Genomic DNA, 22,728 nt, shown 5'->3' on the forward strand with positions numbered 1-22,728 from the left:
CATGAATTTTTTATTCATTCAATAGGCATTTATTTAGCATAGTATACAGTATTAATTTTTCAGGATTCTGTGGTCAATAAAAGACTGAGATAGTAACCAAAAAATACTTATTATACAGCAAAATAGAGAAAAAATCAAAGCATATTGCATTTATTTGTAGGAGAAGCATTTTAGAAGATGGAGAATTCAGAGGAGAAAGCTGAGGGTGGAGTGGCAATCAAAAATCAGATCAGGATTGACTTTGTACTCCTTGCCAAGGAGACTGACTACTGCACTGAAGGCTATAGATAGACACTCACCAAATTTAAGCTGCAAGGAGAATGATCAGATTTATTATTTTTATACTGAAATGTGGGGAATGATTGAAGCTGAGAAAAACTAGAGGCTATAAACTAAGAAGACAATTTTGAGTCATTCCTACATGAGAAGTGATGGCAGCTTAAGGCAGTGGCAGTGGGAATGGGGAATAAGAAACAGATTTAAAGGAGATTATAATAATAGAAATTGAAGACTGATTGGATATTGTGGGTTTTGAGGGAAATGAGTCTGTAAAGAATGTCTTAAGGAGAGATTTCAGGTTTTGAGTTTGATGACTAGGGCGATATTATTTCCACTTACCAAGACAGAGAATTCAAGAGCAAGAAGCAGAAAATTGGGAGTAAGATTGGTTATCGGTTTTAGGTATGTTGACTCTGTGACAATGGCAGACAACTGGATATACAAGCATCTTGTTCAAAGAGAGATGTGGGCTGGTAACATAGGATTTGTATGCAATCAAATAGAGTGAAAATCGAAGCCATAGGAGAAAAGGAAAAGGAAATCACTCAAGAAGAATATATAGAGAGAAATTAGTGAAGCAAGCTAGGAACTCTGGAAAGAGTTCAATACTATTTAAGGATTCTCCAAAAGGGAGCTCAAAATAAGCTTGAGATAGACTTGAAGAGGGTTGAAAAATGAATAGACACAAGATAACAGAGAGTGGGGAATAAATGCAATGCACATATGTTGAGATAGCAACTGTAGACAACATGGGTATATAGAGATGGGAGAGGTTTCTTCATTTGTTTCTTTTTAGATGAGACCCTTGAAAAATATTTATATATGAAGCCCAGAGTGGAAGGAAAAAGAAGGAAAGGTTGAGTGGAGGCTTAGTAGAATGTCTAGCAAGGTACTTGGAGTGGGATCCAGGTTAGGGAGGAGAAAGAATAACTTCCTACTGAGAGAATAGAAGGATGTAAAGATGGATCAAGTAGCAAAGTAAGTACATAGAATAACTTTGAAGAAACAACTTGGAAAGCTCCTGCTTAAGACTTGGGTATTCTCTGTTAAGTTGGAGCTAATGTCATCTGCGCACCCAGGATCAAGACGGTGAGTAACAGTAAGAGGCTTGACGTTGTTGCTGAAAGATTGAGCCTGCTCCTGTGAAGAACAAGAATGAGGAAAGCCTCAGAAGGTATCATGGACCTACTGAACAGTGTGGAGGATCCAGTTGAAATTATAATGCTAGCTGTTTTTGTGTGAGCATAATTTTCTCTTTAGTGTTCAGCAGTATAAGTTTATAAGTAGGGCAGAAAATAATAAAGTTCATCCCAAATCAGAGTTTTTCTGGATTGTAGGAGGAATGGAAAGCAAGGACACTGCTAATATTGGCAAATGTAGTCACAATGGATCTAGTTTGGATGAACAAAATAATTTAGAGTAGGAGGAACAAGATACACCAGGAGAAAAATAGATTCCAAAAAGCCTGAAGGTCTAGATGAGGCCAAGTAGAGGTTTGTGGGCATAAATGAGGGTGACAGCTGAGAGGTTAGACAATTGTGATAAGATGAGAGGCTTAAAAGCTGGATTTTCAGATTTCAGAGACAGCAAAATTCTGGTAAAGACAAAGTCAAGGGTTAGGTGGCTAGAAATAAGAGTGGCTATAGTAAAATAGTATAGGAAGTTATGAGGCAACAAAAAATACTTGGCAGCCCACATGATATTGAAGTCACCCAGGATTTTGGCAGGATTGGGGTGAAAAGTATACTTATAAACTGGGTGCATTTTGCAAACTTTTGTTCATCTACCAATTCTTACATTTTCATGGAGACTCAGATTTAAGAAGAATTATAATGAACACTTGAAACATGATTTAGGCTTACAAATTATTATTCAACAACAAAAGTGAAGAAAGAACCAAAGAAAAGTAGGTAGAAAAGGACCTAAGTTATAAATGCAATCACCACTCCCCTCTCCCCTTTTTACTGACTACAGTTGTTCTTGGTCATTACCGTTAATTTATAAAGTGGTCAGTAAATCTTGACCTATTATGTGACCACTAATTATGTACCTAGCTTTGGCTAAGTCTTTTACTAATTATACTCTAAAACGAATAATAGCTAATGTTTATTGAGGGCTTGCTATATGCCAGTGACTTCCTGAGTGTTTCACATATTTAGACCCATTTATCTCCATGAGGTAGGCATTCTTATTTCTATTTTATAGATAAAGAAACTGAGGCACAATGATGATAAGTAATTTGCCTGAGATTTTACAGCACTAAGGGGCAGAGGTGGAATTTCAACCTGAGCAGAGTGGCTCTAGAACCACAGCCCATTTGAGACAAAAGACCCTAAATGAGAGAGTATGAATGGATGATAAGAAGATGTAATTATTTAGGTGTATTCCCATGTTATGATGGACCAGTATCATTCTGTCAAAAATGAAAGCCCGTAAATTATTGCCAATAAGTAACTAAGGCAAGAGTTAAAAATCATTTCATCCAACAAAAACTGGTGAGTATTATGTTGAGTTGGTATTGGTAATAAGCTATAAAGAAATATAATATGTATAATTTGCCTTCAGGTATTACTGATACACATGAGAAAGTAAATGACATATTTCATTAAGTAGTAGGAATTAAAGAAAAAAATTCCCTCTAAGGAGTTAAAGTAGATATTTCCCCTCATAAAAGTTTGTGTTCTTTTATGTATAATAATAACAAATTTGGCTACTTATTTTCTGAGACCATAACAGATTTGAATAAGGGGATTATCAGCAGTGGGAGCAGCAAGGGAGTGATTTGGAGGCCTTAGCCAACCCCTATTTAACTCCCACTACCCCAGTTGGCACCACATAAATATTCAAGTTCACAATTACTATCTTCTTTCTAATAAGCTTGACATCAAACTTTTTTGGAGGTATTAATCTCACCTGAACTAGTAAAAGGTATCTATAATCTTTATTTTTCCCACCAGATGTGAACATAGATTAGTTTTGCTACAGAAATATTCATGTGTTAGACTATGCGATGCTGCTCAAACTCCACTTTGATGTATATCATATGCAGGTAAGCCCCACATCACCTTTCTAAAATCCCAAACATTCTGAAATGCTGAAACACATCTGTTTCCAGGGTTATGGATAAGGGAAAGCAGTGTTTCCTCACCAAATGTGGCTTCAAGATCAGTCCTGGGCAGCCCCTAGCCTTCACCATCCTATGTCATACAAGTTATTACCCCACTAGAGAAGCTAAGAGTTGATCACAGTGGTGAAAACAGAAACACTGTAAAATGCAGACTAAACTCCAAACAAGCTAAATCAACACAATAACCCTTCTCCCATCAGCAATGACCAAGGCGACCATGTTTGGTATTTTCTATTTAAGAAAATAGAATGTATGTAATACTTTTTAAAAACGATTGTCATCTTTCCATCCCAAAAATCTGTGCTTAAAGAAGTTTAACGTGGTATTATGGGGAAAAACCAACAGTCCAAAAGATTTCCTCAAATTTGTTGGCAACTGACTTATGTTCTGACTTATAGGTATAAGAAACATGACCACATGTGAAAAAAAAACATGCCAGTCAAATGGTCAAGATACGACAGTCTTAGCATTCATGAGAAAACATGCTTCTGGCTGCAATATGTAGGGACTGATTTATTATATTTTCAGAAAGTAAAGGAATATTAACCATGCTTCTTTAAAAGCATACACATTTTTCAAACTGGTGGGACTGATAACAATAAGAATCTTGTAATAACTGAATAAAGCAGACCTTAAGGGTCTCCTTTACCAATGGGACCATTTTAAGAAACAGACTCTTGTAGCTCCTGGGTCGGAGCAAGCTTATTATTATTATTTATTATATCTTGTTTGGAACAAAGAAGGAATCTCTAAAGGTGATAAATATTAATCCTTTTAATGGTGGAGGGCTACAGTCTGTCATTGTTCCAGAGAATTAGGTGACTTTAGGAAAGATAGTTAAGTTTGGAATAGTGTTGATTAGAGTAAAAATCATTTTTATAAATCATTTTCAAGAGGTAGAGGAGTTTAAGGTGAGTGAAAATAGCCACTCACATTAGTCAAGCAGGCTCTTCATAGGGGGATTCTGAAGGAAAACCAACGCAAAGGTGAGTTTTCATCAGGAGGCTAGCAAACAATAACAGCAAAAGTCAAGTAGCATGGAAGCAATGTTATCACTACTTAAATCAGCACTGATTTAATTTTTAGTTATCTTAGATCCTTAGATAATTCTTTCTATGGAGTGTAGGTATTTGCCACATCTTTATCACTAGGTGCATGTTACTGAGGATTGAGAAGACACAATTGTAGGTTTCTAGAGAGATCCAAACTATATCGCCTGTTCTTTGAGTCTTGTGTTCTTGTGAAATTATCATTCTACTGAGTTTTTCACATTGTTTGGTACTAAACTTATTGAAGCAATTTTTCAGCCAAAAGTCGAACAATGTGTTTTCCTCCGAGGAGACTTACTTCATAGATCAAAGAAGCCACGTTCCAGGGTCTTCGGTAGTATGTCAAAGTGTTTCCATCCCGATCCCGGTTACAGAGTCCATTGTAGAACTCATTGTCAAAAGGTGTGCTTAGGGGATCCATCCCTAAAATGTTGATCCTGAGAATGAACAGAGTAGTATCAGAAGTGGAAATAGCACAACATAATGCAAGGCAGCCCTCTGTAGCTGGAAAAAGTGAGACAGCTTCAGTTCATGTCACCGTCACCCAATATGTGTGTGCTATAATCAGAAACAGAAGCAAGAGCCTGTTCACCTTGGCTCAGCATCCCTGGCAGAAAGCATACCTTAGGAGGGCCTTATGAACTCTTTTAGGCAACTAAGGCACTGTTTAGAGTGCAATGAAAGAAATGCAATAAGTAAGGCACATGGGACCATCTGGTTCCTGGAGTTTTAACTTCACTGCTGTAACTCTTACCTAACCTCCCTTAGTGAACCAATAACTGATGCTGTAATACCAACTATTTAAATTATTTGAGAACAGAGCATCTCAGGGGGCCAATATAACATATGCATGTAATTTTTCATCTATGAATCAACACTGGGGCTTTCTCTCTCTCTCCCCATTTTCTTTAAACTTAAGCCTTTTCCTCCAGCTGTCTCATTGCTTGTCAAGAACCTCATTCCCTCCAGGCTTGTATTATTCCCATTACACTTTCCAAGATGAACACAAAAATTTCAGCATCCTGGAAAGGCATTCTCAAAGGTTATAATTTTTCCCACAGCAAAATATTTTTATTTGGCAAGCTTTCATTCATAAATATAAATCTTATTTAGTTTTTAAAAAAGTTAAATTTTACTTCTAGGCTTAGAAACAATATACGAACAAGAAGCAGTTATTTCCTTGTGAAATACACCTCTGTTAATTGGAGGAACAGTCATTGCTGTCTAGGCTGTATCTGGAATAAATGGCCCCAAGCCAGGGAGGCCAATAGGTTTGCGGATCAAATCTGTAACTTACCTTGGCACAAAAACACAAACTCTTCCATTGCCCTAGGCCACATTCCTAACTCCAATGAACTGGATTACAAATCTGGATGTTGGTTTTAAGACCAATTTGTCAAAGAGTGGGTAGTTTACCATAAACCCATGGCTTATGCAAGAGAAATAATTGAAAGGGTTTCCTGCTGCTAGTGGGTTAGTTAAAAACAACATCTTTACACAAATAGCACATTTTACATAAACTTTGAATCTACAAAGTTCTAGTGAATCTAAAGTGGTTCAACTTTAATGGAAAGCAAGTTAACAAACTGACACATAAATATCTTCCTCAAGGCTGACATATAGATAAAATGGACCACCTCTCACTGCTTGTCCCACCAAAATACCTTTCATGAAAAATGCTATGGCCCTAAAGTTCTAATATAGGGACAAAAATTAGACCTATTAATTTGAATATGAGAAAAAAGAAAATAAATTATATATTTGATTTACTTTTTTAAACACCTTATTCCTCATGATAGATTAGAATTTTGGTCCCAATTCTTTACCCATCTCTGCATCTACACCCTTGCCATGACCTTATCACAGGCAAAGTGTACTTCCCTCCCTAGTGGCTTTGTGCTTGGCCATGTGACTTACTTTAGCCAATGGCATGTAGTTGAGAGTGACAGTGGGCCAGTTCAAAGCATGGGCATGAAGAGGTCTCATTCATTGCCTTTGCTTTCGTGTATTCGTGCCATTGCCTTGAAAAGGGCTTCTAATGGGTAGCCGCTGCCCCTTCAACCTGGCTATCATTGACCCCAGTGAAAAGCAGAACCACCCCAGCTGTTGCAGCTTGAGGCGAATCTCCCAGTGAAGCCCAGTCTTGTGAGAAATAAACAGTTATTTTGTATCACTAAGGTTTTGACGCAACCTCTCCACCACAAAGAGGTAAAATAGTGGAAGCAAGTGACCTGGGTTGTTTCTTAAACAAGACCTCAGCTACATTTTCTTTATATGATAGTGAACTACATATCCCGAGTAGCTACATTAGCAGAGACATTGTACCTCTTTGTTTTCAGTGAACAATGAAATCAACCTTTGTTTATTTTGATGATTAGCTCTTAGGTGACTACCATATCTATGTGTGGTACAGCGTTTGCAATTGGCAGGGAGGAATATTAAGATAGTTTATATATACTCTCTGCTTCCACGCGAATTGTGTTCAAATTAAGGAGTAGAACATAAAATCACCAATTTCAAAAACTAGACCAAGGAAGAATACACAGTCAGTCCTCCATATCTGTGGGCTCTGTGTCTGTGGATTCAACCAATCATGGATTGAAAATATTTGGAAAAAAATTACATCTATGATAAGATTGTACAAACTTTTTTCCCTTATAGTATAGCACCATTTATATCACATTTACATTGTATCAGGTGTTATAAGTAACCCAGAGATTATTTAAAGAGTACAGGAGTATGGACATAGGTATGTGCGAATATTATGTCATTTTATATCAGGTACTTGAACATCCTAAAAGTTTTGTACGTGTGGGAAGTCCTGGAACCAATCCCTGATGGGTAGAAAGGGAGGATTGTACTTGTGCCCAATGAGCGGTACATGTGAGTGCTTTACACATTGAGTCTTCTGGAGGAAGAAATCACGATGGGAACGTCATTAAAAGAGTTTTAGAAGAAGAAAGATTTGATTTGGGTTTTGAGGGGTGGGTAAATTAGGATTGGGCTAGTGCAGGAGAAATGTGTGGGTAAGAGCTCAGAGACGGAAATGGCATGTGATGAGGGTAATAGTCTTCAGATATTCCGTTCGTCTCCCCATAAAGGAAGTTTGATAAATTATGTTTTCCTGTACATTTTTAGTGTGATATCTAATATTTTTCATCTTAAGATTAAGTAGATGCAAAGAATATAATTCCTAATAATGTTGTTATTATTTGTATTTTAACATATAATTATTTTACCACTTTAAAAATAAAATCAATAAACATAAATGCTGTAGTGATGCTGGGTCGTACAGCACTGATATTTTTCTAACAGTTGGAAATTTTTTAGTTATTTTTATTCCTTTTTATTTATGCTTTTTAAGTAGGCTTTACTTTTTAGAGCAGCTTTAGGTTCACAGCAAAAGTGAACAGAAGGCACACAGACTTCCTATATGCTCTATGTCCCTTTTTATTCCTGAATTCATATTTCTATTCCATTTCCCCCACAGAATTTTAACCTAATGTAATATAGTTTATCTTTGAAAGTTTTCATTAATTACCTTGTCATACTTTTCTGTACCAAAAAGATACTAATTGAAATTTTAAAATATTAAATACTCTTTGACCATAGGGTCTAAGTATTAAAAATTGTTTATTAATAGTAAATTTTTAAAAATCATTACTAAACATAAGTAAAATTTTATTGGAAAGCTATCTTAATGAAATGAATGAGTCTTCTTTTTAAATTAATATGTTGGTTCCTGTATCCATGAATGAATATTACTTCATTCATTCATGGTGCTAGGAAGAGACGGCGTTCAGTATCAGTTTGATTCCTACTTTTCACTTTTATAGTTGTAAGTGCTGAGAAGCTTTACTCACATAAATAAGTAGATAAGAATAAAATAAATGTTCTTATAACAATGTCACACAAATTTTAATCCCTTTTTCTGAGTTATATACCAAAAAGAGATCCCATAGTTAGTGGTCTTTCATCAAAAATTTTTTTTTTGCTCCATTATCTAAAAATTGATTAGGTAATCTTTCAATGTTGATAAAAAGAATTTGAGATCACAAAACTTCAAGGTGTCAGAGTCCAGTTGAGCACTAACATTTGGAGTTGTTTATTGTTTTCTTTTTTCCCTCTCTGTAGTAAATGTGAGATGGGTGAGGAGTATACTCTGCTCTTAGAAAGTAAGAAGTAAGTGATTGTTTAAAAAAGCAAGAAAGGAGAGTGGGCTTGACAACTTGGATGCAGCTGAATTGTCATGCTTATTAATTTTGTGAAAAACATGTACATACGGAAGTTGAGGATTTACTATTAGCTTAGCTAAATAATTAATAGTTGAGGAAACTATGACCTTAAGACTTACTTGTCTCCTCTTGGCAAGTTTTTGTGTACTCCGTGGTATGTATATCCTAGTTTGAAGGTGATTGTTTTATAGATCATCAAATTGGCCAGTTGGCTGGACCCATCTGGAAAGTTACAATAAAGTTGATCCACAGTCTAAAGCACAACTAAGGAAGAAATGTTTCAAAAGCTTTGGACTTGGTTCTACTACTACAGGGACAGCCAGTCTAGTCTAGAATAAGCCAATTTTTTTTTGCCAAGAAACATGAACATTTCTCATGGATGGAAAGTCATCATCTGGGAAATAAAAAAAAAATATGTTCTTTGGCAGTGCTTAGAGATGCCTGTTTTCACACCTGCATCTAGAACCACAGGCAGTTCCAATTTACCAGGTGAACTGAAGAGAAAGCTCCCTTCACAGAAGTGGTGTTATGCTTAGATCACAAAAAATAATTCCTTGCATATTGTACATCACTTACAGTTGGCTGGATTTATGCCTTTTCAGTGAATGCAAGATGGGCTGAGGGATTTCCCTAAACACTTCTGGAGAATCTCAGATGCCTTCAAATAAGAGGCTGAAACATTTGTGATACAACTCAGTTCTCCTGGCATAAGAACATAGGTGTGCGAGGCCTTCAAATGAAAACAGTATAAATTAATTACCATGAGTGTTTGTGACTTTCACATGTAGAAGAATCTAACTGTATGTGACTATTGATAGGACTTGTTGAGGTTGTCCAGATTGAATTGGGTAGATGTAGTTTATAAGCATGTTGCTATAATTAGGGAGTTTGCTCCTATTACCTCTATTTCGCAAAGAATCTGCAGCTCCATGTAAGAACACGGGAGGTTTATAGTAAGTAAACATGCAACATTAATGGTATGAAAGACTATTACAAATATAACAATAAATGTTGTTTTGAAACCTCTTCCTAAATACTAATTACTGATTTATACCACTCTCCTATATTCCTTAATTCAAATATTTGTGTGATAAGTAGCTACTTAAGGAGTTTCATTTTTTAAGGTTAGTTTTGCTTTGAAGTTAAGGTGTTGAAGTTAAGACTTACGGATTTTGTAGTGATGTGAGGGAACTGCTGTGGGTGTTGGTTGGTGTTTTAACGAGGAGAGGGTAAGGTCGTATAATAGAAAAATATAGTTTTATGAGACTCAGAGAAACTTGTTTCAGCTCTACTAGAAACTAATCATTCAAACGGCCTTATTTATTTCACTCATTTCTTATCTGTAAAATGAATATAATACCTCCTCTAACAATCTCCCAGGATTATAAGGAAAATCTATGGAGATACAGTGTGGAAAAATATTTTGAAGAGTTTAAAGTATTATGCAAATGAAAGTTGTCATAGAACAATAGGTTTTATGAAGACTAAATTTAACATAGGTTGTTACTCATGGTAATGGGGAATTTAATAAAAAATGTTGATGGACTGATTCTATCAGGACCTACTGCATTTTCCATTTCTACCAGCCTTGCTCTTACCTTTCCCCATAGCTGGGGCCCTACCTTCTTACACAGCCTTGAAGACTCAGCTATGGGATAGTCCCCAACACCAACCCTGACTGTGTTAAAGCGTGAGATATTTAAGAATTCCTAGCTAACCCTGCTTCATTATGAAACTCCCTGGCAAATGCTATGCAACAAATTTGTATTTTCCCTGAACAAAGGAAACCAATAGATTATGAATGATTGTTTTTCAGCTAAATGGGCTAATATTTCTATATTCTTTTCCTATAAGACAAACTATAAATTTGCATTGAATGAGAATAAATAACATATGTTAAGCTGTTTTATTGAGATTAAAGAGAAAATTGTTTCTTGAATCCCAATTAAAGCAAAATAAAGTAGTAATGGGCTTTCACCATGGACTCACAATCTTTCCCTGAGGAGATAAATAAAAAAAATCAGGACTCATTTGAGCACACCATCATCTAGTTATGAGGTTTGGGAAAACTCCCATACCATTTACTGCCTAAAATTTACTAAGAGGGCCTGCTGAGCTTAGGGGCCTAAGATCATCCATTTGATTCAAGATTTCCACCTTTAGGCTAAGGGCCAAAGGCACTGTAAGTAATTTTGAACGCTGCTTGAACAAGACTGTATAAAGTGTATGAAGGGCACATGAAATGCTTTATCTGGTACCTGACTCTTGGTATCCTGGGATATTTTTCTTACCTAGACTTAAGAAGTAGAAGTTTCATTTGGCTTAGAAAGAGGAGACATGTCCTTCATTAGCTAAACTTGATAGAGGTCTTATCATAGGAACTGCCTAGTACCTTAGTGTAGGGTTTCTCAACCGCAGCACTGACACTTAGGGTCAGGCTGTCCTGTGCTTAGCATCATCTCTGGCCTCCACCCACTATATAACAATAGCACTCCCCGTTCTCGCACCCTCCAAGATGTCACAGCTACAGTGGTCTCCAGATATTGTCAAATGTCTGCTGGGGAAAAAATTACCACTGATTGAGAACCACTGCATTACCCTTCTACCAGTCTTGCTCTGACCATCACCCCTATCTTTTTTCATCTTCCCATCTCCATACCCAGGACTGGAGTCCTGTCCCTGAAAAGAAATTCAGTCTCACCTGATGCCAATTGACAATATTTTAGAAAGCACTTAATAGCTAGTCATTAATTAATAATTAGCCTATTTATCCGCCTACCAAGTATTTACTGAGCACCTACTATGACTCAGGCACTGGAATTATGAGGAGACACATTACATTATAGGTGAGGAAATAAAGTCATATACCATCTCTTTCAATATACTACTGGGTAGAATAATGACCGTGTCTTTGTTGAGGACAATTTTCCAACAAATCCACTTTTACCAAAAACAGCAACAAATCCACCTTTATCAAAAACAGCTCAGATAAGTAGATTGCAAAAATTTTCTTCCATTCTGTAGGTTGCCTGTTCACTCTGATGGTACCAAACACTGCATGTTCTCACTCATAAGTGGGAACTGAACAATGAGATCACTTGGACTCGGGAAGGGGAACATCACACACCGGGGCCTATCACGGGGAGGGGGGAGGGGGGAGGGATTGCATTGGGAGTTATACCTGATGTAAATGACGAGTTGATGGGTGCTGACGAGTTGATGGGTGCAGCACACCAACATGGCACAAGTATACATATGTAACAAACCTGCACGTTATGCACATGTACCCTAGAACTTAAAGTATAAAACAAAACAAAACAAAACAAAACAAAAACCGCTCAGAATGACTAAGAGAGGCCATGTAGTAGATATTCCTAGGATGCCCTCTGACTATATATGGAACAGAACAGAACAGAACTGAATTTCTCTATTCTGTGTAGTCCTGAGTTCTAAACTCCAAGACATCCCATCTGAGATCACAGCCACCTGTCCGGAGGCCCTAGGTTTTGTATGGAAAATGAGTGAAATGTCAGTTCTCTATAATGAGAACCAGAACCTCAACATAACCATCCTCTGGCATCAAAACTGCTTCCTCTGATCACATTCCTCCTGGGTCAGCTCCAGAATGCTGGACACTCCCAAGATCCAGGAGAAGTTCCAATGGAAGACAGCCTTCCTAGCAATGCAAATATTTGAATTGAGTTGCTCGATCTCCTATTGGAAATTCATTCCAAATGTTAACATGTCATGTCAATGTTGCTGTGGTCTCCCAGAGGTTCCTAAATGAGAGATTTCATCTCTTACTTGACTGAGAGACAATCATCTAAAATCTTGATCATCTAGTCCAGTCTACAGACCCCTACTGAGGCCAGGCAATTTGTCCAAATTATCCTGAGATGCTTATTTAGCACTTCCTTTAAGCTCAAAGGTAGTTCAAAAATAATACAGACCCATCAGCTGTATCACCTGCGTCCCTCACACAAATGCTTCTACCAGTCTGTCACAGTGAGAGAGATGGAGATCATTTTCACTCATCTTCATCTGAAAAAGTACAAATAAAATACAGACCCGTAGCCTGCTGTTCGTGCCAGCTCAGACTCTTCTACCACCCTGTCTCTGCAGGGGGGACGGGGATCACTTTCACAATCATCCTCATCTGAAAAGTCTCCACAGTCATTGTCACCATTACACAGAAGTCGCCTCTTTATGCATCTGCCTGCAATCAAAATCAGGAAAGACTCAATGTGTCAAATGCCAATTTTTTTCTTTCTTTCTGAAGTTATCATATGCACCTTAACCCTGGAGGTGAGGTATCAGAAAAACACATTTGAGTTCTTCGTACAGAATATATAGATGGTTGTTTTGGGGGCCTTTCACGCTTGGAAATCCAGGTGTCTAGAAGCATATGCTTTTTTTTTTTTTCTTTTCATTCAGGAAGGCACACAGAAACCCACAATGAGCAACTGGAGCACAAAGATTACCTGTACCGCATTTAAAGTCATTTCCGCAGTCATCCTCAGCATCCTCACAGGGCTCTGTGGGCACACACTGTCGTCTGTCTCCCACAGCATCGGTGCAACTTTTCCCATTAAATTGTCCGAAGACCTCAATGCTTCTTGAACGAAACTGCACAGTATCAGTTAGAATAATTAGAATTTCTAATGCCAAAAAAAGTGTATGGTCTAAAGGTGCATCCATACAACTATATCCCTCCAATGAGTCAATGGTTTTAAGATAGAAGCAGTGGAAGAAGTCACTGATGTCATTTAGGGTAACACTCTGCATTCTAGGTTTGGCAGCCTCTTATACAGATGAGTCCTCTGGACACTCATTTAGTATTCTGTACAACATAAAGATTTCCTGGAAGAGTTAGCAACATACATTTGAATGTTTATCCCTCTTTCTGGGTTTGGTACTCAGTTGTGGGGCTCCCTGCCTCATAGTCATTTTTCTGGAGAGGCTAGCAATACAGTTTCCATTTGGGGAGGTCAATAGGGAAGGGAGATGAACACTTACCATTTGTCTGAGGCAAGGATCGCATTGTGACCATTCACTCCAGGGGCTCATTCTGCAGTCTATGTGCGATGTGGGGCCACGGCTTTCTGTTGGCTGTGGGTCATAACTAAGATAATAGAACATGCCAGTTTATAATGACCATTGTGTATGTTTGTTTCCTAGAAGTCTTCACAAACACAGTTCATTTTGTACTTTATCCCCTCTCAAATTACACCATTTATCTTTTTACTGTATCTTTCATTTCACCCTTAATTGCATGCTGTTTTGTATTTTCAACTCATCTTTTTGTTTTTGTCCGTATTGTAAGTTAACTTTTACCTTCCTAGCAATGCAAATATTTAAAACAACAAAATAACGACAAAGACGAAAATTAGCCAAGCATCTTTCCAGGTATTTTACATAGATTAATCTTATATTTCCAACTAGATTATGTACTTAATGAAGCTAGAAATCGGATTTTATTTTTTTGTGTGTGTCTTCCTTGCCATCCACCATACGTCACCCCTCACCAAGAGACTGGTGAGGCTAAGTTACCTCATTCTCTTGCAAATTTAAGTCAGCCAGCCCAGGCCCAGCCATTCCTGTAGCAGGCACTTCATAAATCAGGTATCCCCTCTCTGGTATTCTGTATGCCCTAAACTGGATGCTTTGCCACTTCACACTTCACTTCAGGAATTATTCCTGATCTTTCTGAGTTTTAACATATATTTTGGCACTTATGCCTCCCTTTCCACCCCCAGGCCCACTGCTCAGCAGTGCTTTTCTGGCTTTGAACTTTGCTTTCTCTGTTGGTTCACCATTTGAGTCTCTTCTGGTTGAAATATTACCCGGGATAATTATTAAAAAAAAGAAAACACAACAGAACCAGAAACCACCAAAGAAAAATCCTACAAATTCCCTACCTCTACTTGCCTGACCTGACACTAATCCTTCCTATAGCTAAGCCTCTTAAACCACAGAAAAGGCTAGGCGAGGCCAATCTCTCCTCAAATGCTCTAGATCCCAGCTCCCGTTAGAGACTCAGATCCATTGAATATCTTGTTCCTTTTAAACTCTCCGTCTCTACTGTCTCCTTTCCATTTGTAGTATAAACTGTTCAAGTTTGTGACATTAAACATAAAAAGCCAATGAATGAACAAATCATGCACCCTCCTTGATTTCACATTTTCTTCCAGCCACTTCCATCTCCCTCCTGCCCTTCACAATAACACTTCTTAGAATAATTGCTTGAAACACATTTATGTTTTTCTGTCATCTGAAGAACAAGTCTTATCTCCTCCTTCAAACTCTACATGCCCTTTTAGTTACTGCTAAATTCTATTTTCTTTTTAGCCATATTTCTTTAGAAAGTAGTTAGCACCCTCATCTCGTTTCTTACATCCCAAACACTTCTCAACCATCCTGCCCTGTGAACACTGCTCTTGCACAAGTCCGTGATGACTACCATGTGCCTCACTGTTCCTTTCAGTTCTTATCTTACTGACTGCTTCATGACATTCAATGTATTGACCACTGTTGCTCTTCAGGACACTCTCTTCTCTTGGATTATAGGCTCTTTTTTCATTTCTTTTTTTCTTCTCTGCCTAGTACTCCTACTCTTCTATGCAGACCCCCTTCTTCTGATAGTCCTTGAAATACTTATTTTCCCTCAAGGTCCTGTCCTTGGATGTCTCTCTCTCTCTCTCTTTTATTTTTCTCTATATTTTCCCCAGAACTTTGGTTTTCATGTTTATGCTAACGACACTGTATTAGTCTATTCTCACATGGCTATAAAGAACTACCTGAGACAAGGTAACTTACAAAGAAAAGAGGTTGAATTGACTCACAGTCCCACAGGCTGTACAGGAGGCATGACTGGGAAGGTCTCAGAAACTTACAATAATGGAAGAAGGGTGAAGGGTAAGCAAGCACGGCTTCACATAACATCAGGAGAGAGAGAGCAAAGGGGGAAATACTACACAGTTTTTAACAACCAGGTCTCATGAGACCTCCATCGTGAGAACAGCAAAAGGGAAGTCCAGACCCATGATTCAATCACTTTCCACCAGGCTCCTCCTTGAACATGTGGGAATCACAATTCAACATGAGAGATGGGGGCACAGTGCCAAACTGTATCATTGCACCCTGGTCCCACCAAAATCTCATGTTCTTCTCACATTTCAAAACACAATGATGCCTTCCCAACAGTCCCCTAAAGTCTTAACTTATTCCAGCATTAACTCAAAAGTCCAAGTTGAAAGTTTCATCTGAGACAAGGCAAGTCCCTTCTGCCTATGAGCCTGTAAAATCAAAAACAAATTAGTTACTTCCAAGGTACAATGGGGGTACAGGCATAGGGTAAATGGTCCCTTTCCAAAAAAGAGAAATCAGCCAACAGATAGGGGCTATAGGCACCATGCGAGTCCAAAACCCAGTTGGACAGACATTAAATCTTAAAGCTCCAAAATGATCTCTTTTGACTCCATTTCTCATGTTCAGGGAATGTGGGTGCAAGAAGCAGCTCTGCTTCTGTGCCGCTGCAGAGTAACACCTGCAGCTGCTTTCATGGGCTGACATTGAGTGCCTGCAACTTTTCCAGGTACACAGGGCAAGTTGCTGGTGGATCTACCAATCTGGGGTCTGGAGGATGGTGGCCCTCTTCTCACATTTCTACTAGGCATTGCCCCAGTGGGGACTCTGTGCAGGGGCTCAAATCTGACACTTTTCCTTCACATTGCCCAAGTAGAGGTTCTCCACAAGGGCCCTGTCCCTATAGCAAATTTCTGCCTGGACTTCCAGGCGTTTCTATACATCCTCTGAAATCCAGGTGGAGGTTCCCAAACCTGAACTCTTCCCTTCTGTGTACTTGCAGGTTCAACACCATGTGGAAGCCACCAAGGCTTGGGTTTATACCCTTTGAAGCAATGGCCTTAGCTGTACCTTGGCCCCTTTTAGGCACAGCTAGAGTTGGAGCAGCTGTGATGCAGGGTACCATGTCCCAAGGTTGCACAGAGCAGTGGGGCCCTGGGCCTACTCCATGAAATCATTTTCACCTCCTAGATATCCATGCCTGTGATAGAAGGGGCTACCACAAAGGTCTCTGAAATGCCCTGAAGGCATTTCCCCCTTTGTCTTGGCTATTAACATTTGGCTCCTCTTTAGTTTTGCAAATATCTGCAGTTGACTGGAATTTCTCCCCAGAAAATGAGTTTCTCTTTTCCACCTCATGGTCAGGCTACAAATTTCCCAAACTTTTACACTCTCCTTCCTATTTAAATATAAGTTCTCTTTGCTTATGCAAATGAGCATAGGATTTTAGAAGCAGCCAGGCCATATCCTGAACACTTTGCTGCTTAGAAATTTCTTCTAGGCCGGGCGCGGTGGCTCAAGCTTGTAATCCCAGCACTTTGGGAGGCCGAGACGGGCGGATCACGAGGTCGGGAGATCGAGACCATCCTGGCTAACACGGTGAAACCCCGTCTCTACTAAAAAAAATACAAAAAACTAGCCGGGCGAGGTGGCGGGCGCCTGTAGTCCCAGCTACTCCGGAGGCTGAGGCAGGAGAATGACGTAAACCCGGGAGGCGGAGCTTGCAGTGAGCTGAGATCCGGCCACAGCACTCCAGCCTGGGCGACAGAGCCAGACTCCGTCTCAAAAAAAAAAAAAAAAAAAAAAAAAAAAAAAAAAAAAAAAAGAAATTTCTTCTACCAGATACCCTAAATCATCTCTCTCAAGTTCAAAGTTCCACAGATCCCTAGAGCAGGGGCACAATGCCACCAATCTCTTTGATAAAACATAGCAAGAGGACCTTTGCTCTAGTTCCCAATAAGTTCCTCATCTCCATCTGAGACCACCTCAGCCTGGATTCCATTGTAAATATCACTATCAGCATTTTGGCCAAATTCATTCAACAAATCTCTAGGAAGTTCCAAATTTTCTCTCATCTTCCCTTCCTGTCTTCTTCCAAGCCCTCCAAACTCTTCCAACCTCTGCCTGTTACCCAGTTCCAAAGTCACTTCCACATTTTCAAGTATCTTTAAAGCAATGTCCCACTCTTGTTACCAATTTTCTGTATTAGTCTGTTCTCACATGGCTATAAAGAACTACCTGAGACTGGGTAACTTCTAAAGAAGAAAGGTTGAATTGACACAGAGTTCCACAGGCTGTATAGGAGGCATGGCCGGGGAGGCCTCAAGAAACACAATCATGGGGGAAGGGTGAAGGGGAAGCAAGCACATCTTCACATAGCACAAGAGATAGAGAGTGAAGGGAGAAGTACTACATACTTCTAAACAACCAGATCTCATGAGAACTCCATCACAAGAACAGTAAGGGGGAAGTCCACTCCCATAATTAAATCACCTTTCACTATACCTGTCCTTCAACACATGGGAATTACAATTTGACATGAGATTTGGGTAGGGACACAGAGCCAAACCATATCAGACACCCAGAGATAAGTCAGCAGCCCAGACATCTTTCCTGAATTTTACATTTTTGAATACAACTTCCAATTGGACCATGCACTCGAAGGTCTTCATGGCTTATTGAACTCAATGCATTCCCAAATAAGTGCATTAATTTTTCTCCCCTCTCAAATATGCTTCTCCCTTGTATTTATTGTCTTGGTAAATGGCACTTCCATTTACACAGTCATTCTAATTAGAGACCTGGTGCTACTTGTCTCATCCTACACTTCAGTCCTCATCTATGCCATCAACAAAAATTTGTTGTTTACAGTCTTGTAAATGACTCTCAAATCCATCCATTCTCTTCATCTCTTTCAGATGTTTTTTCTTGTCTACACCAACCTTATATATCTCCTAGATGACTACAAAAATTACTCTCTAATTCAGTTTCCACAAGGCATCCAGAGGGGTCTTTTAAAAACGCAAATTTGATCTTACCATTCAGTTCCCAGAACCCTTCAGTAGCTTCCCACCACTCTTGTGATGAAGTCTAAGATTTTTTAAACATAATGCAATAGGCAGAAAAACAACTCTCAAAGATATCCCTGTTCCAATTCCTGGTACCTGTGAATATGTTGCCTTACGCGGCAAAGGGGGCTTTGCAAATGTGATTATGGGGAGATCATCCTGTATTATTTGGTTGGACCCACTCTGATTACATGGGCTCGTTAAAGGAGAAGAGTGGGTGAGAGAGATGTGAAGACAGAAAAGGCAGGAGAAATTCAAAGCATGAAAAGGGATTCCACCTGCTGTTGCTGGCTCCGAAGATGGAAGAAGAGGGCAATGAGCCAAGAAGCACAGGCAGCTGTAGAATCTGGGAATAGCAAGGACATGATTTTTCTTTAGAGCCTCCAGAAAGGAATCCAGCCCTGCTGGCACCTTGATTTTAGCCCAGTGAAACTTAATTCAATTTTCTGACTTCTAGAACTGTTAGATAATAAATTTGTGTTTTAAGCCACTACGTTTGTGGTAATTTGTTACAGCTGTGATAGGAAACAAAAGCACATTCCCTAGAGAGCTCTACATGGTCTATCCCCTTCCTAATTCTCCAACTTTACTTTTTTCCACTTAAGCTCCAGCTACACTGAACATTAAAATTTCAAGACTAGCCACTTTTTCTCATGTCTTCAGGCTTTTAACCATGCTATTCATTATTCACTACGTTGATCTCATCTTGGACATACATTATTTTTTTTTCTGAGAATCTGCCTTAACCTCCTGGTGTAATTTAGTTTTCTATGTACATATTCTTATAGCATCTTGTTCTCATATTTCACTGAATTAATTATTCGCTCATCATTTATCTATTCATTCATCAAATATGTATTAATTTCCTATTATTGGCTAAGCATGGGAGTTACAATGGTGTTCAAAACAAAACAAAACCAAAAACATGATCCCCAAAGTAGAAGTTTACATTTTAGCTAAAAATACCAGTGAGCTTGGGGACTTTCCTGTTTTGTTCAGTTTGAATATCAAATACCTGGAACTTAAAAGGTACTCAGGAAAGGCTTTTTAAAAGGAATAATTGAATAATTGAAAGAGGGGGAAGGAAGTCCTTAGTCATGGGGTTTTGGCCAAATCTAGGCCTGTATCTCTCTAGGGTGTGAGCTCCTGGGGAATCATCCACATGGTTTTTGAGCAAGGATTGCAAGCAGACTTCCTGGCTGGAGGTGGCATTTTTGTAAGCCTGGCCCATGCCCACACCTTCCAGAATATCAGGAAGTGTGATGAGCTTCTATCTTCTAAAATTGTAGGCTAAAAATATATTACATAGGATGCCAAAACTTCTAGAAGAAACTGCTTTCTTGGAAGTCTGAGTACTAGTGCATATCTGAAACCACATGGTTAAGAAATTCTCTGCTAGAATGTTTCCATAAAACTACAGCCTCATCTGGAACTGACAGGCCTCGTCAAGAGGCAATACATTAAGGTGTAGGACATACACCTTAATGCCCTATAGCAGTGGGTCTCAATACCAAGTACATATCGTAATCCTTAGATATTAAAAATAGGAATTGTAAAATTGTGATCCCCACTCTATACTGATTAAATCAAGCTCTCTGAGGATGGTCTCTAGGTATCAATGTTTTTAAAAAGTTACCCAGGTGATTCGCATGTTCAAACAATGTTGAGAAATACTGCTTGGCAACATCTGGTGGAAATACATGATATCTGAAGGGTGGACCTCAAGTAGGTATAGGGGTACTCATTATGTTATTACCCAAGGTTGAAACCACCATGGACCTAAAATTGTCACTGAGCTGGTAACCTTTCTGAGTACCTACTATGTTCCAGGTATTTGATATTCAAGCTGAACAAAACAGAAATGTCCCCAAGCTCACTGGTATTTTTAACTAGAATGTAAACTCTAGCTAGTTAGTTTGAGGATCATGGTTTTTGTTTTGTTTTGTTGTTTTGAACACCATTGTAACCCCCGTGCATAGCCAATAATAGTAAATTAATAAATAATTGATGAACGAGTAGATGAGTGAATAAGTGAGTAAATATTTAATTAAATGAAACACGAGAACAAGATGCTATACGAATATATACATAGAAAACTAAATTACACTAGGAGGTAAAGGAACCTCATTGGAACATCATTGGTTTCAGGAATTCCTCTAGGTTCTATTAACATTTCTATGAATCTTTTTAATGTGTGTTTTCTCTGGTATTAGTGCTGTTGCCTTAAACTGGATTATCTGTTTTCATCTATCATTTTTGTGTTTGTCATTTACTTAGATGAATATGTTAACATTTTGTTTCAACATTTTCCCAAGATAGGTTACTTCCTCGGTTCCAGAAATTCCATCTTTCTCACCTGCCACCAGACAAGCCTCAATGAATGCTGGTCCAGAGGATGCTGTACAGACTGGAGAATCATGCATGGAAGGTAAAACTCACTGCAAATACTCCAGAGTGAGTTACAGTCCATTACTGGATAAATCTAGAACCCAACCAGGGCGGTTCATCTTCCCCACACATAAGTGACTAGACCCTGCTCCAATGATACTGGCATTGCCTCTAGACAGTTCTCTAACATCATTTGCAATAATAATAGGTCCACGTTCATTATATGTACATTTATTTACTTCCTTCTTAGCTTCTAACCCAAGGACTCCTTTTTTTTTTTTTAATTAAAAGTGTGACTCACACTTGGGGCTTAGTACAAAGCACCAGATCTTTGCCTTTGATCTTTTATTGATCTTGCAGACTGTGATTTGAATTCATTCCCTGAATGATTCATTTATCTCCATAGGAAGGTTCTTACATATCAATCTCTTGCCCTGGGAGTAGGACTTACATTCTCTGGATGTTAAGCTCAGTGTATGAGTTTTCTATGGCCTCCATAACAAAGTACCACAGACTGGGTGCCTTAAACAACAGAATTTATTTTCTTGCAATTCTAGAGGCTAGAAGTCTGAAACCAAGATAAGGTTGTGTTGACTCCAACTGAGGTCCCACTCCTTAGCTTGTATATGGCCATCTTCTTCCTGTGTCTTCACATGGCCTTGCCTCGTGTCTGTGTTCAAATTTCCTCTTCTTATAAGGACACCAGTCATATTGGATTAAGGCCCACACTAACGACCTCATTTTAACTTAATTACCTTTTTAAAGGCCTTAACTGCAAATATAGTCACATTAACAGGTATTGGGGATTAGAACTTCAACGTATGAGATGGTGGGGGCAGAGGGGGGGAGATACAATTCATTCAGCCCATAACACTCATAAATGATTTTGATTAAGTAAAACCTTATATTTGTCTATTCATTTTACTAGACAATTTTCAAAGCTCATTTTCTCCTTAAACATTTACCTTTTCTTGGTAAAGTTTGTAAGCATTACTAGTTCTTTTTTATAGATGGGAAACTAAAAATGAAGAATTATACTACTTATCCAAAGTTGAACAGTTAGTAGAAAACTAGGTCTAGACTTGACAACTCTTAGCTCTTAGTTCAGTGCAATGTTTCCCTGTTTCCTGTGCTGGCTTTTTTCCCCCAACCTAAATCCTCTTTGAAATAAGCTGAGTGGTCATAGCATATTTACTAATTTCTGCATCTAATAGCCTCATGACTTTTAGACATCTTGAGATACAGCAAGTTAACAAGAATGTAAGTATTTTTAAACATATAGCAGTCCCAGGCAAAGCACGTCAGTTGGACAACCTGACTCTTGCCTGGACCTATTTTAAGCTTACACCTAAATGATGTCAAATTAGGCAAAAATAAATTGAAAGTTGTTTTATCACCCGGTTGTTTTGCCTTCACTGTCCCAGGTACCTGGCTCACTGGAAGCACAGTAAAGGCAGAACTCATGGGAATTGTTCGGAGAGAATGACAAGTCCTACAAAAAGAATATATTATTGAAAGAATATGCTGCACAAATATCAAGAAAGAACATAGGTGATCTTGACTAGCTTCTTCGGTCTTTCATCCTCTGAGTCCAACACCCCCTCCTCAGCCCACTTAACTCACTCAGCAGATCATCTTTTGTAGTTCAAGGACTGCATATGTACAACACTTACCACCTGCCTATCACCCTGCTGTGCTATTAGGCTGAGTGGAGAAGT

General features: G+C 38.6%; 1 protein-coding gene across 1 annotated transcript in view; it reads right to left on the minus strand.

Annotated features, from left to right (window-relative positions):
* Positions 1-22,728, minus strand: part of C9 (complement C9) — a 75,292-nt gene that overhangs the window by 45,339 nt on the left and 7,225 nt on the right. Inside the window, exons 2-5 of the mRNA XM_025389390.1 lie at positions 13,707-13,812; positions 13,172-13,316; positions 12,759-12,906; positions 4,754-4,892 (exon numbers count right to left, since the gene is read on the minus strand). Coding sequence (XP_025245175.1) covers positions 4,754-4,892; positions 12,759-12,906; positions 13,172-13,316; positions 13,707-13,812 — 538 coding nt within the window. The remainder of the gene's footprint in view (positions 1-4,753; positions 4,893-12,758; positions 12,907-13,171; positions 13,317-13,706; positions 13,813-22,728) is intronic.

This window comes from Theropithecus gelada, chromosome 6, assembly GCF_003255815.1.
Source record: "Theropithecus gelada isolate Dixy chromosome 6, Tgel_1.0, whole genome shotgun sequence".
Taxonomy (NCBI): domain Eukaryota; kingdom Metazoa; phylum Chordata; class Mammalia; order Primates; family Cercopithecidae; genus Theropithecus; species Theropithecus gelada.